The 27,360-nt window shown below is 43.6% G+C and overlaps 1 protein-coding gene across 1 annotated transcript; it reads left to right on the top strand.

Annotated features, from left to right (window-relative positions):
* Nucleotides 1–4,168: 4,168 nt before the first annotated feature.
* On the top strand, nucleotides 4,169–26,027 carry LOC146868272 (lysophosphatidic acid receptor 6-like). The gene is made up of 2 exons (XM_085609610.1): nucleotides 4,169–4,429; nucleotides 23,324–26,027. Exon 2 carries the CDS (start codon nucleotides 23,533–23,535, stop codon nucleotides 24,523–24,525), a length of 993 nt encoding a protein of 330 aa, XP_085465736.1. The 5' UTR covers nucleotides 4,169–4,429; nucleotides 23,324–23,532; the 3' UTR covers nucleotides 24,526–26,027.
* Nucleotides 26,028–27,360: the final 1,333 nt, after the last annotated feature.

The following is a 27,360-nucleotide window of genomic DNA, read 5'->3' as shown; positions in this document are numbered from 1 at the left end:
AGTGTCCGCTGCAAGGCAGGCCTGTCTCACACTTTGTAGTGTGATTGACAGTGATGGGGATGACCGGAGATGAGCAATCCCAGCCACACTGCTATAAGAGTGCTGATATACACTTCTGTGCTCGTGAGCATCGGTCCACAAATGTAAGCTCTGCCTGTGTAACATACCTTTGTGCATCTAAACTCTTGATACCCTAACCTGTCAGATGGACCATGCAAGTGGCTCATGCATTGTGATTTGCTCCCTCACATGTCACTCTTGGCATTTAAAGGGTTGCTGCAGAGACTGTTGCATCTTCAGACCCTTTGGATGACAGGTTACCAATACTAGAAGGGCATGACCTGAACACCCTAATGGGCGAGACACCCCTGCAATGATTACATTCACTCTGGTTCCATAAATATAGCAGGGAATGTGTTCTCTTTCAGACATCCCTTTCACCAACCTGTGACTGTTTCTGGGGTTCCAAGTCTTCTGCCAAAGCTAGACAAATGCTGCAGGGTGTGGGCAGCTAGCATAGCCATCAGTGCAGGTCACAGCAGTGGTCATGCCGTTGGTCACATGCCCTTGGCCACAGGTGTCCATTATGACCAGTATCCAGTGTGCTGAACACCAAGATCTCCTTTACGCTGCTTTTAGGGTTTTGTTGATCTGAGCCAGGCATGCAAAATCCTGGTTACAATGGTCTGCGGGGAAGGGATGAGGAGTCAGAATATGCAGAGTGGACTAGGGACACAGCTGCTAATAGTCTATAGTCTATACCATTGGACATGGCGTCTCTCCTTCTTGTCTCTATGACTGTACTTCAGAACAATCAGCCTTCCGTACTCTTCGCCCATATTTATTTATTTACAGGTTTTGTGGAGTGAACTTATACCCCAGCTTGGGCATCATAGTGCTAACAATACTGAGGCCCTTATTTACAGGGAACTGGTGTAGGGCAGCGCCCCAAGTCTTCAAGCGGCGCTGCCCTACACCAATTTGAAAGGGCAGGAATGCACTGTAATTATAAAATATGGTGCATTCTTATCCTTTCCCCCTGCACTGGCACACAATGTGCTGCCTAGTGCCAATGCAGGCACACTTCGACCTTGGTGCAAGGGTGTCTGCGTTGCATGCAGGATGGTTTTTGTGCTGGAAGGGGCACCTTCCTGCGCAAAAACAATCCCGAGCGGCGTTTTTCTCTTTCCATGTGTGCTGCAAAATACAGCACGCATGGTAAGAGGAAAAAACTAAGAGAAATAAAAATATTTACCCTTGTTACACCTGCTCTGTGGAGGCATAAAGGTTAAGTGATTAAGTAAATCTGGGCCAGCAAAATATAAATCCATGGGCGCTGCATGGGAAAAGCCAGCGCACCACCATGAAACACCTCCCTGGCGCAGAGTAAGACAACGCACGACTTGTGCTGCTTTGTCCTAATCCATATCTATGAGGCCATTCAAAGTCACACAAAGTGGCTTTGCGTGGCCTCATAGATATGACTGAGAGGCTTGTGCCATCAGAGCGTCAAAAAAAGTGAAGCTCCGGTGGCGCAAGCCTTTCATAAATAAGCCCCTGAGTTTGAGCAAAGGAGAAAAATGAATCCCCACAGCTGGAACTAATAGCCACACTGAAGAAAAATAATTCATCCCATCGACTTTGAAGCTGGGGAATGGGGTTCGAGTCCCTGCAGGAAAGCTCAACATCTTGTGATTCTGGGCAAATCACTTAATCTCCCCATGCCTAATAAAACAAATTTGTCCGTCTGTAACACAGCTGGTGCTCATGTTAAGCGCTCTGATGCCTTCGGGTCGAGTTTGCGCTATATAAAACTCCCAAAAATTAAAAAAAAGTGGTTGGAATGCAGGTGAATGTAGCTAGAAAGAGTGTTCCAAAAATTACCAATGGTGCATGCAAAAGAGCTTCCACTGATCAGATCCCATGGAGTACCAGAGTCCAAGAAGAAGCTAACCATGAAGACCATACTGGAGGCAAAGGAGTGATAAAGTACAGCAGCAAAACAGGGAAGGAGCCATAGATGACCTCATGGCAAATACGGAGACCCTTAAATTGAATGTGTTTCTCTATAGGCCACTAGTGTTAATTGCTTAAGGTAAAGTAAAATGGAAGAATGAAGAGGCACCCCGGAAAGCAATCTGGCTGCAAGATTTTGGATGTTCTGAAATTTCCGAATCTGAAGTTTAATCAAGGACAGATAAAGCGCATTTCAATCATCGAACCTTGATCCCTTGATCCAGTGTGGTAGGAATGACCACAAAGCAGGAGTGTGTAGGCAAAGAAACCTCAGATGAAGAAAACGGGGAGATCAGCTTAGAAATTTGATCCGAGCAGTTCAACTTGCTATCCAAAATGAACCTCAAATTATGAACTTGTAGAATTGGGGTACACCAGGGGTCCAAGGTATTGGGCTACCAATCTAAGGATCAGTGTCCGAGGAGCCCATAGCACACTTCAAGCACACACCTCACACTCAGGGGGAAGAGATGGGTCTCAGTCATGAAACAATACAAGGATTTACCAGAGAGGGCCAGTAGGCAGCCTCCTCAGCCCTTAATGCAGGTTAAAGGGCCTGTACCCTGCGACTGTAACTCAGCTCCCAGCAACCGCGAGCCATTTCATGGCCTGGGCATTATAAAAGGTGGTTTCCCTTTGGCTACATCCTATCTTCTTCAGGCTCAAGTACTCTGCTGGGGTGGATCTTGCTCCACTGTATGCTACGCAACGACTAAATAACAGCAATAGTAAACAAGCATTGGCAAAGCCAATAGGTCAAGGCCTTTGCTGCCAGTCTTTCCTCTCTGGTTGTGATTGTTATGTATTGTCATTGTTTTTGCAAAACTTTATTTTTGGAGGAGTTGCCAGGCCCTCATCAATCTAAAAAACACACATTGGGCAAAAGCAAATATACTTTTTGTTCTCAAAAAGCACACAGTACCATGGTAGTCCCTGGCACTGAAAGGAACTACTTTGTGTGTGAATGTACTCCTTATGAAAGAGAACAGTGCTGTCACTCCCAGTATAGTTGGCCAATGGCAGAAGTGGACTGGCTCGCTGCCCCATGCTGTGATGGGTGGGAGAAAAATGTGAATGGCACAGTAATCGCCCAATAGATGAAGGGGGCTGACTAACAGCCCCTGTAAGTATAGTACACATATAATTTTGGTTAAAATTAAAAGGTCTTGGCTAAGGACAGATCTAAAAGAAGAAACACGTGTAGAGCATCTGGCAAGAGGCTCGATACGAGCCTCATATGTAAGTCAGAATTAGGAAGCAGAGCGCACAGGCTCTTGCACCATCAGGACCGGACAGGCCTTCTATGCCACCGGGCATTTCCCGTTGGGATAAAGCCCTTGGAGATGGTTTTTAGGGCATTGGCCGCTGCTGGGGCCTCTGTCACTTCCCCAGTTTCCTGAGGTGAATGGCAGGAGCCAGGGAGTGAATTCAAGAGGGAAGGTAGAGAGAAAGTGATCAGAGAGTGGGTGTATGGAAATAAAGAGCTTGAGGTGACGGGCAGGGCTGATCTGAGCGTGTTTTTGGTCTCGGCTGCTTTCCGTGCAGTGGTCATTTTACTCCTACGCATCCTATTCAGATGCGCATATCATATGAAGCGGTTTGAAGCAGCCAGAATATTGAACGAGCGCGGGCCTGACTAAAGCATGCAAAAAATAAATTATATATAAAAAAAATGCTACAAAAGAAACATCGGAGTGTACCACACACCACACAAGAACAGGCTCAACAGCTCTCAGTGGGCATGGGAGGCACCGAGAGCTGGTAAGAGTTGCAAGGGGGCATAACACAGGCCCCTACAGCTCCTGCGGCGCTGGGAGTGCGCACAGCCCTTCGGGGCCTTCCAACCCTTCAGGGATGCCCCATACAGCCAAAGGCAAATAAATATCCGTGATGTGGGAAACCAGAGCCACTCCCCCCTTCTCACTCTGCAGGGGGTTGACATGATTTTGCTTTAAGCCGCGGTTCCCCGCCTTTCAGCTCGCAAAAACACACACAGCCGTCCCCTCTCTTTTAGAGGGACAAACAGAGCAGATAAACAAAGTACATCTCCTTCGTCTGCGCAGCAGTGTGGGTGGGATGAAGCACACGCTTGTTTTTCGGATGTGAGAGGTGGAAAGTAGTGGGCTGTGTAGGCCGAGGTTGCTGGTCACCTAGACTGCTTGTGGTTGTGAGGGAGGCAGGTCGAGAACCGGAGCTGCTGGGGGTTTTCAGAATATCTGCTTCCTGTGGTTGCTACCTCTCTTCCTGTTCACCTGCTGCACTGGAGGACGATGTCATTGAATCTCGAAGTGTCTGGCGACAGACTTAGAAAGTCGAAGAGTTTCCTGCTGGTCTCGGCACCCTCGCGCGCTCCGCCTCTCCGGTGCCAGGACTCTCCGCCGTCCCACCGGTTACCCCGAGCCCTCCACGTCAGGTACGGCACTCTGCAAATCTGTCCAGTTAAGCCAAACAGCCTTAGTTGGCAGTGCACTATATATGCTCATGTACGTGGCTAACGCCACTTATAGGTATTGTTATTTCCTGTGTCTAAGGCACTTCAACGTGATGTGTATCTCACACAAAAGGGAGGGTTAGAGGAAGGATTAAGCTACTTTCAACATCTGTTGGCCTATATAACTTCCAATACAAATGAATCTAACATAAGATATAGGGTAGCTCACTGGAAAACAGGAAGGAATCCACCGTTATTCTGGGGCATATGCCACTTATGGACGAAAACCCTCACTCACCCGAGGGTGACATGCTTCATCATTGGGTTCCTCCAACACACGGGGACCGCAAGGTACCCCGTGTGGGCTACAACTTTACCCAAAAGGGAAGGAGCAGGAGTGTTTAAGCACGTGTTGGATCTACCAACTCGAAATGGTGATGAGGGGCAGAGTGCAAAAAGTGAATTTAAAAACTATATACTTAGGAGCCACAATTTTATTATTCCTGCCTAAGTGATAGTGGTTGAAAATCTCCCGGCAGAGTCCGAAAAGCAGTATCACGTGTCGTACAACATACCAAGCGTGATGTGTGACTCTGAAAGTGGTTGAGTTGGTACACACGAAGTATGCTTTAGAGCCCGCTGACTTATTATGTATAACGATTGTCCGTACGAATGTCAAGCATTTGAGGCTTAAGTATACTTTTTTATTATTTGAGCACTGCTATTGCAGAGTGACTTTATTATTGATCCTGACGAATGCCAAGAATAGTTATATCATTAAGGCAGAAAAATGTTGGTCAATAGATAGGGTATATTTAACCCTATAATCACTTGCTTTTTAACCACTATCACTTAGGCAGGAATAATAAAATTGTGGCCCCTAAGTAGATAGTTTTTAAATTCACTTTTTGCACTCTGCCCCTCATCACCATTTCGAGTTGGTAGATCCAACACGTGCTTAAACACTCCTGCTCCTTCCCTTTTGGGTAAAGTTGTAGCCCACACGGGGTACCTTGCGGTCCCCGTGTGTTGGAGGAACCCAATGATGAAGCATGTCACCCTCGGGTGAGTGAGGGTTTTCGTCCATAAGTGGCATATGCCCCAGAATAACGGTGGATTCCTTCCTGTTTTCCAGTGAGCTACCCTATATCTTATGTGAGATTCACTTCAACGTGATGAACAGCGGAGTCAGCCCGGTTGAATTTTAACCTCCCGGATACAACTGATTTTAGGTGTAAGTAGCTTGTTCACTTCTGGATATTTATCTATATTCTGCTCTGGGTGTTTTCACCTTTATCTTTGTAGGTGATTAATGCCAGCGCCAGGATGCCGCCTCATGTTGCATATATTCACACCTGATGTGGCTACTTGACCACTCTGGTTTGTAGCGGTTACTCGACCGAGTGAAATCCCTGCCCGGCAGGCTTTCTATGGCAGTCTCTCTCAGGAGAGAGTAACATGTCACCACAGGTTCGGAGTTGACTCAGCTTTCACCATTGCGTGGTCCAGAAATCGAATCCCATTGAATTTGCAGTAATCAGACATATTGTTCATAGCGGTCAGAAGCCGCAGGACTACTGGCAGAAGCGGCATACAATTTTTTAAGTAATCTTCCAGATTAATGATTTCAGCGAGTACCAAAATAACAAAAATGGGAGTAGAATGGTAGGGGAAACAATCGAATTGTTTCGATGTGTTGCAAAAGTCGAATAACGGCCAGCTGCGGCGCGGTGATGGGACAGCGAATTTCGGTAAGGAACTTATGCAGCCAGTTTTACACTGTGCAGCGTCTGCACCACAATAGTCCCCCTTATCTTATTTTATCCGGTTTCGTTGACAAACAAGGTCACCGTGCACTCCAAAAATTATCACTAAAGCTGCAGAGAATCCCAATTTTCAAACCATCCGGTAGTTGCTAGAAATGGAGGGAACGCATAGAAAAGAGAGGGCGCTTTATGGTTTTACATTCTAAATGGCAATGCCTAGTTTGTTGTGTAGTCCTTCACACTCAGGTTAGCCCTTTTCAGTGCACTTTCAACCCTGTCAGCTAAAGGAACGGCGCAGAGAGGTGACATGATTTGCCCAGCAGCACAGCAGCAGGTTAAATGGGGGCGCTGGGATTAGGATCTCTTGGGCTAATTAACCAAGAGACCAGGCCACACTTCTTCCACTCACTCAATGTGTGTAGACTCAACTATCCCACAAGGGGATTTAACATCCTTTTAGCTACCTTCACACTGTTTGTCTGTGGACTTTAACGTTTCTTACACTGCCCGCCCATGGTATTAAATTGGTCTCGTGTTTGTGTGATGTCGAAACAGTGGCGAAGCAGCCGCCCGTAGCGGTCCCCGTGTTTGCCGCCCCTCTGCGTCCGCATCAAAGTGGGGACTGGGGGGCTGGGGGGGGGGGGGGGGGCAAAACTCGTGCCACCCGGGGCGCACTGCCCCCACCCCCTTGCTACGCCTACGCCACTGGGTCGAAATCAACATACTTGGACTAAAAAACAGAAGAAAAGTACCGAAGTCAGTTGAGCGTGAAAGGTAATAGCCCTATTTTCGGAAAAAGGCACATGCACGACGTGTAGCAAGTCACCGAAGAAGGGCCAGGTTTATTACAGCTTTGTGTTGGCGCAGTGTCACAAAACATGACGCAAATATTTATTTGATCTGGAAGGTAAACTCTCAGATTAGTACATTTGGCCTGAAATGTTTGTGTGTGAAAAACGGGTGTGCTTAAAAAAGAGTGAAGAAGAGTGATCATACCGCCCCTTCAAACAAATATATACACATATAATATTTTTTTAAACAAATTCTTTATTATCACGTGCAGGCTCATCGATGAAGTCCCAGCTTCGAGCACTGGCCTATCCATGAGCTCCTATTAAGCGTCCAGATGCCTTGGGTTCCTCGATCGTGGGAAGCTTTGCCCAGGGCCCCGACACCCTTCACCGTTTGTAAATGGGCCCCCAGAATCAGACTTTAACTAATCTCTTCCAAGTGTGTCCCTCTTAGTGCAAAAGATGCACAACTTCTGTGGCCTTTGTTTCTTTCTCAGCTACATTCTGTGGGGTGGGGGGGGGGGGGGCTCACTGAGAGTGGGGGACAATACCCCACTTCTTTAACATTTATTTTGGGTTCGCAGGTGAGAGCAGATTGCGCTGGGAGGCTGTGGCTACATTTCCGACTGTGGAATTTTCATAAAACTTTATTTTTGAGGAGCTTCCGGGCCCTCGCTAATATAAAATGTAAACACTGGCTTAATGCAAAAATATTTTTTAGTCTCATAAAGCATCCTTTACCATAGCAGTCTGATACTGAAGGGAACAACATTGTGTATTAGTGGTGAAAATAGCAGAATGCCTTCGCTCTCCATGAAGTTAGCCAATGGCTGAAGTAGCCTGATCCACCCATCATTACCTTGTACTGCCTGCTTCTGTGGGCGCCAGAAAATGTGAACCGCACACAAACGACCAATAGACAAAGAGGGCTGGCTGAAAGTCCCCATAAGAAGTATAATGTGAATATATATATACCTTTAATAAAATCGAAATGTCTGCTGAACCCCAGACCTGAAAGGGTGAGTGCGAGGTGTTTCATCACTCTGGGCCAGTGTAGAGTTGGTGCTTGCACTTACTTTCTGTTCTCTTGTCCTTTGTTTTAGTTGTTTTGGTGAAGGCAGTGATAACATTAATGTTTTATTAGGCCAATTGTTTTTCCCACATAGGAAAAGGAGCCCATGCCTTAACTTTTGGTGTTATTCCGAGAACTACCGTGGTGGGAGGGGATGGGGGCGGTAACATCCTTCACCAAGCAGGCATTACAAGGTAATTACCACGCAATGCCTTTACCACGCTTTTGCCTCTACTAGGCATGCCTTTACAAAACAATGGTAGCAATATATACAAGGTAAGAAAGAGAGAGAGTGTGTGTGTGTGTATATATATGTGTGTGTGTGTATATATATATTCACTTAAAAAACCATAGGTTTCACACACGTTATAGTTAGGAATTAGCATTTAAAAAACCTTGCAAATTCACTTAAAAAACCATAGGTTTCACACATGTTATAGTTAGCTGGACATTTCCCTCGTAAAAAAAACAATGAAATTCCCCCGTTATAGTTAGTGCAGGCAACTATAATTCACGCGACCGCAATCCTCTGCTGATGACGTCACTGTATTTAGACACCTATTTACCCATGTCTTCTTCCATTAATCTTTAGCTATACATATATTACAAATATTTATTTTTCAGAAAGACACATATGTAATCAGTGATGTAATATCTGACGTCATCAGCAGAGGATTGCGGTCGCGTGAGTTATAGTTGCCTGCACTAACTATAACGGGGGAATTTCATTGTTTTTTTACGAGGGAAATGTCCAGCTAACTATAACATGTGTGAAACCTATGGTTTTTTAAGTGACTTTGCAAGGTTTTTTAAATGCTAATTCCTAACTATAACGTGTGTGAAACCTATGGTTTTTTAAAGTGAATTTGTACGTTTTTTTTAATACTAAGTTATGTATTTATTAATATATATTTTTTTTCAGGTTTTTCAACGTGCGCGCACCGTGCGTGCACCGTGCGCTCCGTGCGCGCGCTGTGGGCACTCGGTGCGCTTCACGCACCAAGCGCCCACGAAGCGTTGTGCGCACCGTGCGCGCACCCCGCGCATTTTCGACAAAAAAATAAATGTTTTTTTCACCCTTGGGGGTCCTTCAGTGACCCCCTGACAAAGGCTAGGGGGTCAGGAACTGTCCACCCTGCCCCCTTTTCACGTTCTCCACCTTTGTTTTTTACTGCCTCAGACTGCGAGAGTCAAAATGGCGGCCGCAACTTCCAGATTTCGACCGATTCGAATGTTTACTGACATCTAACAACCAATCAGAATTGTGCTCGCGCACGGCAGGGTGCGCGCACAGTGCGCGCGTATAGATATTGATATGGTTTTAAATGCTATTTTCTCAGGAAATACTGAACAGATTTACACGAGACCTTCAAAAGGCACTTTCTTGACCTTATGGCTACCTCTCTGCCAAATTTCACGTAATTCTGTTCAGCCGTTCGGGCTGTACCTTCGACTAAAGGTCCTATGGAAAAATGCATGGGGAAAACGCGTTTTGGGACCCCCCTTTTTTCTCGGCCCCCGCTTGACTAATCACCCCGAGACTTTCAGGGTAGGAGCGGAGCGCCCCACCTATTTTGAAAAATTCGCGAGGATTCGTCAACCGGCGCCAAAGTTATTCAAAATAGACTTTTCAGATTTCCTATGGAAACACGGTCCTAACTATAACTATCTACTGGCGACCGCCAGTAGATAATATGTGTGTGTGTATATATATATATATATTCACTTAAAAAACCATAGGTTTCACACATGTTATAGTTAGCTGGACATTTCACTCATGAAAAACCATTGAAATTCCCCCGTTATAGTTAGTGCAGGCAACTATAACTCACGCGACCGCAATCCTCTGCTGATGACGTCAGATATTACATCACTGTATTTAGACACTTATTTACCCATGTCTTCTTCCATTAATTTTTAGCTATACATATATTACAAATATTTTTTTTTCAGAAAGACACATATGTCATCAGTGATGTAATATCTGACGTCATCAGCAGAGGATTGCGGTCGCGTGAGTTATAGTTGCCTGCACTAACTATAACGGGGGAATTTCAATGGTTTTTCACGAGTGAAATGTCCAGCTAACTATAACATGTGTGAAACCTATGGTTTTTTAAGTGAATTTGCAAGGTTTTTTAAATGCTAATTCCTAACTATAACGTGTGTGAAACCTATGGTTTTTTCAGTGAATTTGTACGGTTTTTTAAATGCTAAGTTATGTATTTATTTATTTATTTTTTTAAGGTTTTTCACCGTGCGCGTACCGTACACGCACGGTGCGCATCACGCACCGCGCACCCACATTACGCAGTTCGCGGAATTTTTCAGTTTCTACCGTACGCGCACGCTACGCGTACTCTGCGATTTTTCGCAAAAAAATTAAATGAAATTTTGGACCTTGGGGGTCCTTTGGGGACCCCCTGACTAAGGCTAGGGGGTCAGGAACTGTCGTCCCTGCCCCCTTTTCACGTTCTCCACCCTTGTTTTTCACCCCCTCAGACTGCGAGAGACAAAATGGCGGCCGACACTTCCTGGTTTCGACCGATTCGAATGTTTACTAAGATCTAACAACCAATCAGAATCGCATGGGGAAAACGCGTTTTGGGACCCCCCCTTTTTCTCAGCCCCCGCTTGACGAATCCCCCCAAGACTTTCAGGGAAGGAGCGGAGCCGACCGCCCCACCTATTTAGAAAATTTCGCGAGGATTCGTCAATCGGCGCCAAAGTTATTCTAAATAGAATGTTGCGGATTTCCTATGGAAACACAGTCCTAACTATAACTATCTACTGGCGACCGCCAGTAGATAATATATATATATATGTGTGTGTGTGTGTATATATATATATATATATTTATATTTAAATATACTTACACATATATGGATTAGGGTAACGGTATTTTTAAGGTTTAGGGGCGTGTAAAGAAATAGTGTAGTGAGGGTATTTTTAGGGTTTACGGGTGGGTAAAGGTATAGGGTGGTAAGGGTGGTAAGGGTGTTTATAAGGTTTAGAGGTGGGTAAATTAATTGAGTGGCATGGGTGTTTTTAGGGTTTAGGGGTGGATAAGGGAAAAGGATTTTAAGGATGTTTTTAGGGTTTAAAGGTAGGAGAGGGAATAGGATGGTAAGGGTATTTTTAGTGTTTAGGGGTGGCTAAGGGAATCGGATGGTAAGGTCATTTTTATGGTTTTGGGGTGGGTAAGGAAATTGGGCGGCAAGGGTGTTTTGGGGGTTTAGGGGTGGATAAGGGAATAGGGTGGTAAGGCCGTTTTTAGGGTTTAGGGGTGGGTAAGGGAAGTGGGCGGTAAGGGTGTTTTTAGGGTTTAGAGGTGGGAGAAGGAAGTAAGTCTGTTATTAGGGTGAAGGGTGGGTAAAGGGAAATAGGCAGTAAGGGTGTTTTTAGGGTAATGTGGTGGCTACGGGAATTTGGGTGGTGAGGCTGTTTTAAGGGTTTAGAGGTGTGTACGGGTACAGGGTGCTTTTAGGGTTTAGGGGTGGGTAAGGGTTCAGGGCTGTTAGGGTGTATTCAGGGGTGGGAAAGGGAATTGTATGGTAAGAGTGTTTTTAGGATTTAGATTGGGTAAAGGAATAGGGTTGTAAGGGTGTATTTAGGGTTTTGGTCAGTGCATAGGGTGGTAAGAGTATTTTTAAGGGTTTATGGGAAGGTAGGGGTTTTGGGTGGCATGGGTGTTTTAGGGTCTAGGGGTAGTTAAGGGAACTAGTTGATATGGGTATTTTTAGGGTTTATGAGTACCTAAGAGAAGTGAGTGGTAAGGGTTTTTTTCGGTTTAGGGGTGGGTAAGGGAATACGTTCCACATGTTCCACCTGCCAATCGCACACAGCCTCATACAGACCTCATACAGACCCATGTCGAGTGCACATCTAGCATATCCAACACATCCAACATGTTTATTGGTTTAATATTCATAATTAAACACACAGTATGAACCCCATCTACTTGGAACACAATATACCTATGCATTATCTAATGCTTGCACTCTTAATTAGAGTTGAAATGGACTATAGGGAAATCTGGTAGTGCCCGATGGGCTGGTCTCAAAGATTAAAGGGTAAAAGAGTAATACTGAATAATAAGCAAAATCAAAAATATTTAAAGTCCCAATGAGCAGCAAATTCCATAAGAAATTAGACCGCATCCCCTGTAGCATCGGGAAGGTCGGTGGCTCACTCCCAAATTTGAGGATTTACATAGGGAATTTTCTCATGGGATATAACGATAACTGCAAATTTATCATGCTAAAAGGAATACAACTGGCATAAATCAGAGCACAGATTTTTTCTAAAGCCATATTGCCTTACCACCTAAGCACTATCCCACTACATGAATATCGATTCAACTAGAGAGGACTGAAATCATCCCGAGAAGGCAGAACAAGCTAGTTAGAAGAACAATAGTGAACTATTGTGAATTAATGCAATACTGCAAGCAGGGGTAAGAAACCTTGAATGTTGTAACCCCATTGAGCCCATTTTAGAGAATCTTCTTCGGAAATAAACAAACATGGCTTTGCTTGATTGTGTGCGGCAGGAATAATAAACAGTGAATGTGCCGGGTGACATCCATCTTGAACAAGATGGTATCTAGGCCTACGCAATAACATTATTTGAGTATACACATGTAATTTCAAGTGTAAATCCATATTCTGCTCATAGTTAGTAATACACACTTTTATAAATGCACAAAAACGTCTACAAACCCCCCTCAAATTATTCTGTAATCACCAGAAGCCCACAGTTGACTATACTGCATCACTTTCTGTTTCATGCAATTCGGTTCTTCCAACAGCTTCAGTTGATTATAGACTCGATCTCTGACATCTTCCAGATCAGTTTAATCTCTATTCCTTTTAGACAAAGTATTTTTCTCTTCATGCCCACAATTTAGAAATATTAATTCAGGACATTTGAACAAGAGAAACAGAAATGCTGCACAAATCAGCACAATAGTTACAAGACTTGGTATGGTCCTAAACATACCCCCACCCAATCTATCAATCCACTCCCCAACCTTACTAAAACTCTGTCTCATCCCACTAATCCAGGAACCTACTGTTTCCCATAAGTACTCTTCGAACGCTTGAACTTCACAAGAAATGTTAGTGATATTTGAGACATAGGTGTTAATAACCCTACTATTTATTATTCAGGATGAAGGTACAGCACTGTCACCTTCCAAAACCCTGCAAACACTGCCTACCTTTGTGGGAACAATATCTAGTGCCAAGCAGTTTTGCATGATCATTGCTTGCATAGCAATTAACTCTGTATTAATTTGTGTTAGTGCTCCAGCAGTATTGGAAGCAAATCAGTCTCCTGGCGTAGATAATCTTCTAATGTTCACATCATTCATAGCCACACCCATAGATGGAATCATAGCTCTAAACATTTCTAATACAATCTGTTCAAAACCTTGTTTAACTCTCTTCAAACTACCAGCACCACTCATTTAATTCTGATGATAGTCTCTAAGAAATACTAAAGCCAGAATAAAACACTTACCCCCTTACATGGTAAGCTGAAATAAGCAGTCTTACCATACACGTAATCAGTACCTCTAAGAACTGGTTCTTCACCAGCCAAGAAATTACTACTGACAACATAAGTTATTTAACACTCACTCTTTCCCACACACTCTGTTGATCCAACTTCTGTAGGTTCATGACACATCATACACGATTCACCCTTTTTCTCATGCTCGCTTCTCAACCTTAGATGCAAATTTCAAAACCGAAATTCCCCTTCTGCCTTAATCTGTTCTCTAATTTCCCTCTTATGCTGTCAGTGTCTCAAAATCTTCACCTGCCTCTCATTATAAATACTCCATTTTAGTTTGATTAGTGTTAGGGTTAGTTTGTGCAATTGTATTCAAATATTCACTATAAATTACCCTTTTCTCATAATCTTCCGAAACAGGCTCTCCAGAAAATCAATGAAACCCGAGAAATATGGCACTAGAAACTCTTGCATAATAAATATACTAACAAAAACATTACAAGACAGGCTGTAGGAAATAGATAGTTGTACATAGGTTGCATCTTTACCTGCAGAAGAGGGAAGAAAAGTACAAACACTGCTATTCATGACCCCCATAATGTCAACATTTTCACCCACGATTTTTGTGTAGATATTATACCTAATACCTCGCTTTAACTTTTTCCTTTGTGTAAATGTATTATGTTCAATTTCATTACTTACTGTATGTAGTCAATTCATATGGAGACATAGGGCATAACAATAAGCCAGTTATGACTATTAATATTGCTATCATTGAAAAAATGCTAACTGTTTTACAGCATCTGCTGCCTGGCATTTCTATTAAAATCAAAACAAAAATTTAAAGAATTCAAAACTGTTAAAAAAAATCAGTCTTCTAGAAAACGTTTTTTCAAAACCATAAGGAATCCTCTTTTCTTTCTTTTTACAAAACAATAATCAAACACCCCAAAAAAGACTTCAAAGTTTTTTTTAATCAGTTCGTTTGCTCAGTGCATAACCTCAAGAATCTTATTTCTTTATCTGGATATTTTCTTGCAGCGTTCAAAATCAGTTAACATTTTTTTTATCACTGTCAGAATTAGCAAAAAATCAAGGGCACTCTTCTCCAAAAAGGAATTAGCAACAGTTTATTGGAATGTAGTCTTCCCCGTCTGCGTTGTCTTCTTCTTCAGACACAGATGCAAGAATCACCCATTTAGATGAAGCGTACTTTTTGGGATTTTCTTCCTTGTTTGTCTTTTAGCAACAGATGATTCACTATCACTGTTCTCTGAATTAGTTTAATTTATTTCTGGTCCTTCACTGATCTTTAATTTTTCCAGTGTCTTCTTGGGCAAGTTCTCTTCACTACCTTAGGAACTCTTGTATCTTCACTTGTGACTACTGCTGAATCTTCTTCACTCCCAGCCGAACTTGTACTTAGACCAGCATAACCAGCAAGACTCACTGTGAACGGCTTTCTTCCCCTGGGGGGTTCTTGAGACTCAAAGTTTGAGCAGAAGATTTTCATGAACTGGATCAGAGACTGCTACTGGTACCTTCACAAGGGTCTTCACCTTCATTGTCATCAGCAATCACCAGTTTCAAAGTTCACTTCTTCTCCAATTTCTCCCCTTCCCCTCTGGATCCAACCCGAGCTTGACTGTGAATCAGGGATTGTTGTCACTTCTTCAACAGCTGTGTTTACTCTTCTCATGTGAGTGGGATTCTGGCACACTTTACAGCAGTTTTAGTCACAAGCACATGATGTTGTATTGCTTTCCAATGGAGCTCAAGGCAGACTTTGCAGACATGCTTCTTCACTATGACCCAGTCTCCTGGCTGTAGTGGATGGCACAGAGTTTCTTTAGTTGGTGCTGTTGCCAAATTCACCTGACAAGAGACAGATTTTACCACATCCGCTAGACCTTTGCAGTAATCTAATAGAGTATCATCTGTCATTGACACAAGTGTTGCTGAAGGGATGTAGGCATTCCTCATGGCTCTGCCCATCAACACTTCATGGGACAAGAGTCCAGTCTTTTTGTCTGGGGTACGTCTAATGCTCATGAGAACAATAAGAAGAGCATCGGGCCATTTAAGACCAGTGGAGGCACACAGTTCAGCCAGCCAGTTTTTAAAGGTTTCATTCACCTTCTCTACAATGCCAGATGATTAAAGACGATAAATACAATGCAATTTCTGCTCAGCTGGATAGCTGTACAAATCCATTTAAGGATCGGATTTTTTAAATGAGTCCAATGGTCTGTCTCAATAGAGGTTGGCAGGCTAAAACATAGAATTCTCTCAAGAATTTGGCAACTCTCATATGGTCGCATCTCCAGTTGGATAGGCTTCAACCCATTTAGTAAAAAAGTAGACAATCACAAGAACATATTTAAGGCCATTGTAAACAGGCATCTCAATGAAGATTGCTTGAAGTCTTGTAAAATGGGCACTCTGATTGGCCAATATGATGCATAATGACAATGATTCTCTTTCCCCGATTATTCCTCTGACAAATGACACTACTTTGGTACAGATGATCTGTGACAGTTCTTAATTTTGTATTGAACCAGTGCTTCTTAAATGTACTGGTAATTGAAACTCTCCCGCCATCTGTTTGGCGGTGCAAACAGCAGGCCATGGAATGAAGCATGCAGTCAGGAAGTACATATTTATATTCAGGAGTAAGCCAAACATCATAGGCACTCTTTTTGCAAGCAGCCAGTCGCGGCTTGCAATACTCGCGGGTGAAGGGGTGGGGGGGTTGAGGGGGTGGGGGTCACGCAGGGGCTTCGCGTGGGGGGTTAAAATAAAAAAGAAAATCTACCTGACTGGGTCACGCTCCGCCTCTGCTCCTGGGCCTGGTCACAGGAACAGGCATGTTCCCTCCCCTCCTGTAAGCCAATCACAACGCTGCAATGGCAGCGTTGTCATTGGTGCAGAGTTCCGGACAGCGCCCGGCCGGGCACCTGTAGGGAAGCCATTTTCTCTATGTGACTGCATGCAGCCTACATAGAGAACATGCAGAGTGCGCATGACTGCTTTGGTCGGCCCCAGGGCGTCTAGAATTCAAAAGATAATTTAAAAAGTTATTCTCATCATCTTAATCTTTTTCTCTGTCACCCATTTCAACTTTCTTGTCTGTTGTTTCATTTACAATTGCAGGAAAAACTCTCACCTCTTCTATCACCCCTCCCTCCAAAATCTCTCTTGATTATCCCGCTTGTTTTCTAATCACTGCTTCAGTGAAACCTTATACTGCTTTTTCATTTACTTTATCTCCTTCTCAGTGGCCATTCGATCCCATTCATTTAATGTTTCAAACCGTGCAGGTCTAGGTAGTGGCTTTCTCTCATTAATGGTCTAGCTCAAGAAATCTAGGGCTTAATTTACGGGGAATTGGTGTAGGGCAGCGCTGGACGTCTTCTTGCTGCGCTGCCCTATGCCAATGTGAAAGGGCAGGAATGCACCATATTTATGACATACGGTGCACTCCTGTCCTTTCCCCCTGTGCTGGTGCATAATTTGCTGCCAAGCAACAACGCAGGCACCCTTGCACCATGGTTTTATTTTTCCTCTTTTTTTCCTCTTTCCATGTGTGCTGCATTCTGCAGCACACATAGAAAGAGGCGTTGTCCTCTCTCTATGTGTGCTGCAGAATGCAGCACACATGGAAAGAGGGAAAAAAGAGGAAAAATAAAAATATTTCTCCTCGTTACGCCTGTTCTGGGGAGGAGTAAGGTTTTGGCCTTGCCCCAAGTTTACGTGATTAAGTAATCTGGAGAGGCGTCAAAATCCATTTGTGTTCATGGGAAAACCCACATCAATGCCCATGGAAAGCCTCCCTGGTGCATAGTAAGGTAAGGCAGTGACTTGCGCTGCCTTGCCGTACTCCATATCTATGAGGTCATGCAAAAGCAATGCAGAATGGCTTTGCGTGGCTTCATAGATATGGTTGAGAGTTTTACGCCACCAAAGTGTCAGAAAAAGTAACGCTCCGGCGGCCCAAGCCTCTCATAAATAAGCTCCCTAGTTTTCTAATATTAAAGGTACCCACAAAATTAAACTGTAAGCCTTCCTAACTAAAGGTATGGAAGTCTAACATCCGTCAACATTTAGTACGTAGGAGAGCCCTCTGTAGGAATCCTCTTATCCATATCCAACAGACATTTCAGGCTTTTTCAGCACATCACCCATCGTTCTTGCTCAAAATAATCGAGAAACAGCACGAGATGAGGGTAAGTACAACAACCAATGCCAGCATGGCTATGTCAAAAGTCAACCAATCACAGCACAACTTCGAGAACATCCAACCACTGACATCGTGACTCAGTGGTGAATGTCTCACCAATCCTAGTGCGACTTCTCAGCTGACTAACCAATCACAGAGTGGCTTTTCCATGAATCAAAAAACAACACACAACTCCTTTCCTCACTGCATGCACACAAAATAACAAAATAAATATTTTCTACTCAACCTAGATAGGAGAAAGTCAGCAGGTTAGATAAAAGAACTTCACAATCAATAGAAACAAGAATAATATCTATACAGCACTAATCAAACAAAATTCTCACTAAAGCAGACTGCTGCCGAGTGGCAATCCACCTCTGATTAATGCACTCACTCCAGTGCACCAAGAGCAAGTAACACTAAACTAAATTAGACATGCAAAACTCTAGAAAGAAAACTCACTCATTCAGAAATTCCCTATCTGTGTGAATGCCGCACCTCACAAATCACCAGCCACGGCCGGTCCATTGGGGCTGAGGTGCCACGCCCCTCATCTTTTACCCCCTCAATAACAGTGTCTGTCAGGCTGTGCAAAGGTCAGCCTGACAGACACTCTTCATTTTAAGGTCAGGTAGCCAGGATCTAGACATGCGCTAAATGCACAAGCTCCTGGCTGTCTGAGCTGAACTTTGCTGGGCCGAAGACGTCACAGCTCCTGTGGGTGTGATCTCCTCAGCTCAGAAAAGGTCCTTGAGACCCACCCCCTCGGTGATGAGGGGTAGCGGCACTCATTGCCTCAGTCCTGGGCGCTTCAGTTTTAAGCCCTAAAGAGCCCAGGGGGAGTGTTAATCAGTGACACTTTATTACTGGGTCTGCAGTCTCAGCAACCCCATCACACTCTGTGATGAGTTTGGGACTGCTGAAGGTCACCAATGAGGGAAGGCAGCAGTCCCAACCCTCCTGGGACCTCCGAGACAAAGCTGCAGGTAAGTGTGATTTATTTTGTTAATTAATGTTTGGTGCGTGCATGCACATGTGTTTGAATATATGGTAATGAGTGTTGTGAATGGATGTGTGTGTGCGCATGTGCTTGAACGAATGGGTTTGAGTGAGTGTGTATGTGTGCATGTGTGTCTAGTCCACCCACTGCCTCCTAAAATTACCAGCTGCCACTGCAAATCACACTACCCAGCAGACAAGTTTAACAACAAAATCTCAAGATCTTGGATTACGACTAATTCAATTACCTAGTCCACCAATAATAAAACTAAAACTCCTTTGACGCAAATTATACATTTGACAAGTACCTCAATATCACCAATTGAACCAAGAATCAGCATCACATAACCAAAAACTTCACATGCAGCATAACAAACCAACACCCAACTCAGACTGCACTCTCAACTACAACTCCCAGATAGCATCACTAGCACACCAAAATACTCTCAAACTCAAAATTCACTCTGTACTATTAGTACTTACAATCATTTTTGCTGAGGAATAGCAACCACCTGTCAGGAGCTCAGCAAACAATTCACAAGGATAATCCACTAAGGCAAATCCACGGAGGACTCTGGATTATGGACAGAAACCAGTCAAACGGCAGGGCAAAAAGGGATTTCTAACAGAACCAGCTTATGTCCCAACCATCCTCTCCTACCAAAATGTTGTAGATGCATGGGACTCCTAAAATGTTACACCCCAAAAATCACCTCAATAACACACCCATGGGTGGATGAATTAGAATAGAATAAGCCCGCCGGCTCCCTGGTTTAATGAAACACTATATAGAGAGGAAATTTGCAAAGGCTTGAAAAGACTTTAGAGAAAAACCTATGAATTGGAAGCCAAAATCAATTATAAATTGGCGATTCAGAAATATCACACCCTCTGTAGAGTGGCAAAAGTATTCAGATAAAATCTCAAAGGCCCAGAACTGCTCAAAAACTCTATTTGAAGTCATTAAAGAATTGACTGACCCCAGAAAACGGCCCCCAGTTGCTCGATTGTCTCAGCCCCAATCCTCAAACTTAGCAAAAATGTTTATAAACAAAGTGACTACCATTCAATGACAGTTAGAGGCTAACTTGAAGTCTAGGGCTCTCAAGGAGGAATAGGAGAATACTCTTCTACCTGTGTCTACTCAGAACCCACCCTCACCCCCGGGTATGTCTCATTCAGCTCAAAATATGGAGGCCTGGCCATTGCTGGACTGCGATGGTTTCCTTTCCACCTTACGGGCTATTAAATCTGGATCCCCTCTGGGTCCACTTCTACCGGCCAGGCTGGACCTCCTTGACAGGGATCTGCTACAAGTGGTGATGGATCTGCTTAACGGGTCGAGTAAAGAGGGCTATATGCCACAAACATGGAAACATGCTATGGTTCTTCCACCATTAAAAAAGCCTAATCTTGACCCTACCACATGGGCAAACCACAGACCCACCGCTTTGCTGCCTTTCGTTGCTAAAATGTTAGAAAAGCATGTAAATGTAAGCTTAACCACCTTCACTGAAACCCACAAACTTCTCCACCTGTCTCAGTCGGGATTTAGAATGGGTTATAGCACGGAGTCTGCCTTACTAGGGGCCACAGAGCATCTAAGATGTCTTCTGGATTTGAGTGCAGCTTTCGGCATGGTGTCTCACCCTATCTTGACGGACAGGCTGAGGTCAATCGGCCTGGAGGGCACCGCCTTCGCATGGCTGGTCTCCTTTCTGAAAGCAAGATCTTTCCAAGTATGTTCCGCTGATTCTCGGTCAGAGACCTGCACCCTTTCCTCAGGAGTTCCTCAGGGTTCTGCACTGAGTTCCTTGTTATTTAACCTTTTTGTGTGTCCATTAGCAGATGTGGTGGAGAGTTGCAGCCTCACACTATTTTTGTACTCCGATGACACTCAAATTATTTTTTCACTGTCTGCCCATCAGAAACACCATGCTGAGACAATTAATTATGGTCTCAAGCGGGTTGCCGCATGGATGGATGGCAATCTGCTCAAACTGAACTGCGACAACACTGAGGTTTTGATCATGGGTACAAATCCACAACTGTGGGGTCCGGAGCACTGGCCAGCCTCCTTAGGCTCTGTCCCAACCCCCTCTCCAAAAGTGAAAAGACTGGGCTTCTGGTTAGATGAAGACATGTGTATGCGTCCCCAAGCGGCCCTAGTAGCATCGTCTTGCTTTACAGTCATGAAGTGGGTGAGGAAAATTAATTGGATCATTCCTCACTCAGCAATGAGAGCGTTAATTCAGGCCCTTATTCTTTTGAGATTAGATTATGGAAATGTTTGATTCTTGGGCGCGCACAAGGCAACTATCCATCGCCTTCAGGTGGTACAAAACTTCGCGGCCATGCTTCTCGCTCGCTCCTCAAGTAGGACTGCAGCCTCCCCTTCTTCGGGAGCTACATTGCTTAGCGATTGGAAAAAGAATACAATTCAAAGCCCTCTGCTTCATGTTCAAAGCTAAGGCAGGGCTTGGCCCGAAATATATACAAGAGCTGATCTCTGTGTATTCCTTCCCGAAACTTCAGATCTGCTAACCAGGGAGGATATTATGTACCGAGAATACACCGGTTACGATCCGGCGGATGCTCTTTTGCTTATCTAGGTCCAAAACTGTGGAAAACCTTGCCTCAGGATATGAGGAATTGTACCTCACTAACACAGTTTCACAAACTCTTAAATACATGGCTGTTTTAATGGCAGTGTCTTCAGAAACGCCTCTGCAGTGCTTAGTGCCGGTAAACCCGATGGGTAGCTGCACGCTTTACAAATGGCAAATAATAAAAATGAATTGGGGACGGTGTTAAACCTCAATTTCATGAGGCCAATATGTTCTAAGACGAGGTGTAGCACAGCCTATTATAATACAGTTAATTAAGGAAGAACAGTCTCAATACGTGAGTTCTAGGGTAGAATGATTTTTTGCAAAAACTTAAAAGGTACAACACAGAAATTGTAAAGTGTAGAAGCATAAGTTACTGCCATGAAGGCTCTTAGAAATAGGGCAATACAGAATAATAAGCAAAATAAAAAATATTCTAAGTTCCAATGACCAGCAGAATCAATAAGAAATCTGATAGCATCCCTAGAAGCATCTGAGAGGTCTCTGGCTCACCCTCAAATGTAAGGGTTTATATAGTAAACCTTCTCATAGGATATAATAAACTGCAAATTCATCATGGTGTGAGCAAAAAGAAAACAATTCTGGAAAATCAGAGGACAGGATTAATAAGAGTCATATTGGCTTCCCACCTAAGCACTATCCCACTACATGAATATCAATTCATCCAAAGGGGGCTGAAATCATGCAGAGATGACAGTAGAAACTAGTTACAAAAGTGAAATAATGTGAAAGAATATAATTCTGCGAGCAGGCAGAAGAACCCTTGACTATTTTAACATTACTGAGCCCATGTCGAAGAATCTTCTTTGAGAACAATGCCATTCAGAAACACAACAAGCATGACTTTGCTTGACTGTGTGCAGCAGAAATAATAAACAGTGAAGGTGCAAGGTTAGGCATCCATTTTGAACAAGAAGGATTTGAGGCCTAGTTGGCATATACCAAGAAAAGGCACTTTAACAGGTCATATAAAACTTGTTTCACAGGCAATGCAATGTATACACATGTAAATCCATATTCTGCTCATTGTACATAATGTACAATTTCATAACTGCACAAAAACGTCTACTGCCGCATTGTGCGAGGTTAACAGATTATAGCTACATCATTTGCAGGGTTTCAACTTCACAACTACAGCGGTGGAATTTTATATATGGCAACAGCCAATGTCCAGTTTTTGTACATTTCATAATGGAGCATGTCCTGATGTACCCACACCTAAGTCTAAGAGACAAGGGAACTGAGGTACATTGAACATAAATGGATATGCCCAGAATCAGAAAATGTGTCCAAATAGTGGAGCATTGATTAAGACTCTGGCCACTCTTTTGGCCCCGGAGCATAGAATTTAGAGGAGCAGACCTCATCTCCTTTTGGATCTGACTGTCCCTGCTTAGAGTTTTTGGTAATATTGACAATATCTCACTTCTGCTTATAACACTTGGCAGTGGTAATCTCAAAGCAGTCTCCAGAGGGAGCAGCCATCAGCAACCCGTGCACAATAGGTAGTGACATCAGATGTCCAGAGCAGCTACACCTGAGCGATCAGACACTATCTGTCTACCTAGCACCCAGTGGATTATCCAACCCCCCGATTTTCTCAGGGCAAAGAACAGTCCTTTAAAACGATAGATGCACCCTGATGCCTTGTAGAGAAGGACCTACCTCTTCCCGCTTACTCACCTCACAGAAAGAGGGGGTTTTGTGAATTCACAGATAACTCAAAAGTGGAAATTATTATAATGCAGAAAAGTCATGAGGTCCTTACAAAGTCTGTTTGCCAACTGGAACTTGCTAACAAGATTTAATGTCATCGTTAAAATTTGTAAATTTGCTGAGGTTCTCAAATGACCAAGTAAACATATTTTTTTATCATCTTCAGGGGTTGATGACATCAGAACTTGAGAGTCGACGAAGATAGTACGAACTGATGTAATCAAGTTGACGTGGTGTTCAACGAATTTTCAACACACACTTTGGATTTTTCATATCTCTGATGACCCTGCCTTCAGGACTGCAAGCCTCCAGTTACCCTCTCTGCTGCACCTCAGCCCAGGGGAACAGGTTGGTCCTACAACCTCGAGTTGAAGGATGGTGTTTGTCTCGAGTTCCAATTGTAGTTTAAATGCGGACTTCCAGTACAACCTCTTCTCTGTCATCTATAGCCTGGTTTTCATCCTGGGCCTCGTGGGCAACTTCCTGGCCCTTTATGTGCTGACATGCAAGGTAAAAAACACCACCCAATCTTATGTGTACTTCATCAACCTGTGCATAGTGGACACCATCTTTGTGTGCATGCTGCCCTTTCGGATCCACTACCATGTCAATGGCAATAACTGGATCTTTGGGGACGTTGCGTGCCGCATAACCGGCAGCTTGTACTACAGCAACATTTACCTGAGCATCGGCTTCTTCACATGCATTTGTGTGGACCGCTACATTGCAGTGGTGCATCCTCTGACATACCTTCGTATAAAGCTCAGCTACTACAGCATTGTGGTCACTGTCTTTCTCTGGGCAGTGGCAGTGGCTGTGGTGGTCCCGCTGGTCTTGGGGGGACCACTGCACAACACGGTTGGGAACCAAACTGCCTGCTTCGAAAGCTTCACTCCTCACGACTCCAAAGAGCGCATGGCACCATACAACATCTGTGCCCTGGTCTTTGGCTTTGTCGTCCCATTTGGCATCATCTCCATATGCTACCCGCTGATTGCTAAGCGCATCTCCCGGATTCGGACTAGTATCCACAAGAAGAAAGCACTGCGGACCATCTACCTGATTCTTCTCATCTGTGTTGTCTGCTTCTTGCCCTACCACATCATGCATCTCCTGCACTTTCTCATGCGACAGGAGCTCATTGCTAGTTGCGACATCGCCAACTTCATCTACAAACTGCGCCGCATAACCCTTGCGCTGGTCAGCCTCAACTGCTGCCTCAACCCAGTCATGTACTATTTTACATCCAACAGCTTCAGCTGCCGGCTGGCACTTAAGATGAGATTCCTGCGCTCCAAGAAGGTGTACACCATCTATGACCGGGATATGGTAGCATACCCCAACAGCAGCTACAGGAGGAAGCCCTGATATAAGTCATTCTGGTGGTCTGTCCTAGATCTGTTATGCATTGCATCATTATGGCTTCTAGCTGACAACAATAAAAAATTGGCAATTGGTCCTTAAACTGTTGACCTTCCAGAACAGAGCATCTTTGATTGTATAATACGCAGGGCAACTGAATTCAACTCCGTAACCACCTACTCAGGGCCGTCTTAACAGCATTATAGGCCCCCGGGCAAAGCAGTGCGCTGGGCCCTGCCTACACAACCACTCACAGGAATAAAAATGGTTAATGGAATATATGTGTTAAATTCTGGTCTGATTGGGGCCCCTACGCTCATGGGGCCCCCGGGCAACTACGTTAAAGACAGCACTGCACCTACCATGAGCATTCAGAACTGCAACTCCTGGCAAAAGAGGAGAGTGGTGATCTTTTGTTATTGTCAAGAATTCCGAAGCTTCTTTCTGGACACCCATGGTGGTATATATGTCTTTTCTTAGTCTCATTTCCATACATAATCTACTTTCATGTTAATTCTCCATTGGTTTCCACGCTGTAGTAGCTTAGTGAGTAAGTGCCTAAGGGTTACATGCTCTTTTCATCTTGTGAAATTGTTGACGCTCTATAGGGGCCTTCCTCAGTTGAAATTTACATGTTCATTACTTCTGCTTGTGTTTTAATTCGAGGGGAAATGCTTCAATTACGTAGTGCCCATTTTAGGGGGATAGGTTTCTTTCACTGCACATCTTACTGACTGATCTAGTCACAGTTTTTTGTAATCTCCACAGGACTGATGCTCCTTGTGATTTGCGACTCATTGGATCCATTCCTCTAAAAACATCTGGGATTGTTGATTATGGAAAGATATTAGAGAGATGTCACTGATAATGTTACAAAAATGTGTATATACAGAGATTGAAAGAGAGAGAACCCATAATATGTAACTGCATAATATGGGCCTATATTGCCATCAATCAATCAGGGATCTGTGAAGTGCACTACTCACCAATGGGGGTCTCAAGGCGCTGGGGGCACAGGGGGGGGGGTGCAGCTTCGATTCAGCCAGAGCCAGGTCTTGAGGCTCTTCCTGAAGGTGTGCAGAGTGGGGAAATGTCAGATGTTGAGCGGAAATTCGTTCCAGGTCTTTGCCGCGATGTAGGAGTAGGCCTAACCCTCAATGGTTTCTGGTGATATTTATAAACCATGAGACCACAGACAGAGCGATTTATAAGTGTCACCTGAATCCAAAATGTCATACGTGTTACTTGTTATGTATTTTTATATTACATGATTTATTCATTGATTTTTGTACTCTTTAGAAATATTTGAATATTTGAGCATCATCCATTTAGTATTCATTGTTTGCCTCAGGCTGCAGACATGTCTGTCAATGTTTCAGAAAAGGATGTTTTTATTGGAGATGATGTGCTAATTTGTGTTTCTGTTTTATGCAACAATGTGTATTATTAGAAGTCAAAGTTCAAATGCAAAGCACATTGCAAGACAATTAAAAACATGCATTCTAAAATGTGCTCTTCTTTTATAGTACATATAGAAAGAAAGAACATAAAGTGCAATGTGGGACAGAGTTAACTTTTTTCTGTATTTTTTTTTACACCCTGGGGACAATTCATTGGTGAATGTTTGCATCAAGGATGGCTCTGCAAGGGTGAACTTGTCAGGTGTGCTGATTAATGCTCTGAGAATATCAGTTATTGTGAAAGCTGTGTTAATCATCCATTCAACTTTGCATTATTTTTTTGGGAGATAAATATCCTGCAAATTAATTCAGTACTGTGAATTACAAGAAATAATTAATAACTGGACCCCACTTTTGTGAAGCACGAGGTGTAAAACCACTGGCAAACTTTCAATAAGGAGTAGCCATGTAAACGTTTGCATATTTGTGTGTGGGTGTGTGTGTGTATGGGTGTGTGTGTGGGGGTGTGTATTATCTACTGGCAGTCGCCAGTAGATAGTTATAGTTAGGACCGAGTTTCCATAGGAAATCTGAAAATTCTATTTTGAATAACTTTGGCGCCGGTTGATGAATCTTCGTGAAATTTTAAAAACGAATGGGGCGCTCCGCTCAGCTCCTACCCTGAAAGTCTCGGGGTGATTCGTCAAGCGGGGGCTGAGAAAAAAGGGGGGTCCCAAAACGCGTTTTCCCCATGCATTTTCCCATAGGACCTTTAGTCGAAGGTACAGCCCGAACGGCTGAACAAAATTACTTGAAATTTGGCAAAGAGGTAGTCCTCAGGTCAGGGATGTGCCTTTTGCATATATGGTGTCAATCTGTTCAGTAGTTTCTGAGAAAATTGCAGTTAAAAGTACATAAATATCTATATGCGCGCACCATAACGTGCGCGAGCGTAATTCTGATTGGTGGTTACATGTCAGTCAACATTCGAATCGGTCGAAATCAGGAAGTGTCGGCCGCCATTTTGTGTGTGACAGTGAAAAAGAAAGGTGGAGAACGTGAAAAGGGGGCAGGGTAGAGAGTTCCTGACCCCCTAGCCTTTGTCAGGGGGTCCCTGAAGGACCCCGAAGGGTAAAAAAAACATTTTATTTTTTTTTCAAAAAATCGCGGGGTGCGCGCATCGTGCGAGCAACATGCGCGCACACCGTGAAAAAAACTTTATAAAAAAAAAAACATTTTAAACTGTTTATAAGTTTATAGAAGATATTAACTATGCTGTTCAACTTTATCCAAATAAAAAAAAAAAGAGCTGAGCCATTCCATTTTACAGTCAATCTATAACTATATACATAGGTAGTTTATTGTAAAATAAATATATAAAAAATATAATAATACATACATAAATTAGCATTTAAAAAACCTTACAAATTCACTTAAAAAA

Source organism: Triturus cristatus, chromosome 1_2 (assembly GCF_964204655.1).
Source record: "Triturus cristatus chromosome 1_2, aTriCri1.1, whole genome shotgun sequence".
NCBI classification, from domain to species: Eukaryota; Metazoa; Chordata; class Amphibia; order Caudata; family Salamandridae; genus Triturus; species Triturus cristatus.
This window is presented reverse-complemented; position numbering and strand designations above follow the sequence as displayed.

What these genes read in the sequence shown, in the direction of transcription:
- LOC146868272 (XM_085609610.1), top strand. Translation starts at nt 23,533, where the DNA reads ATGGTGTTTGTCTCGAGTTCCAATTGTAGTTTAAATGCGGACTTCCAG.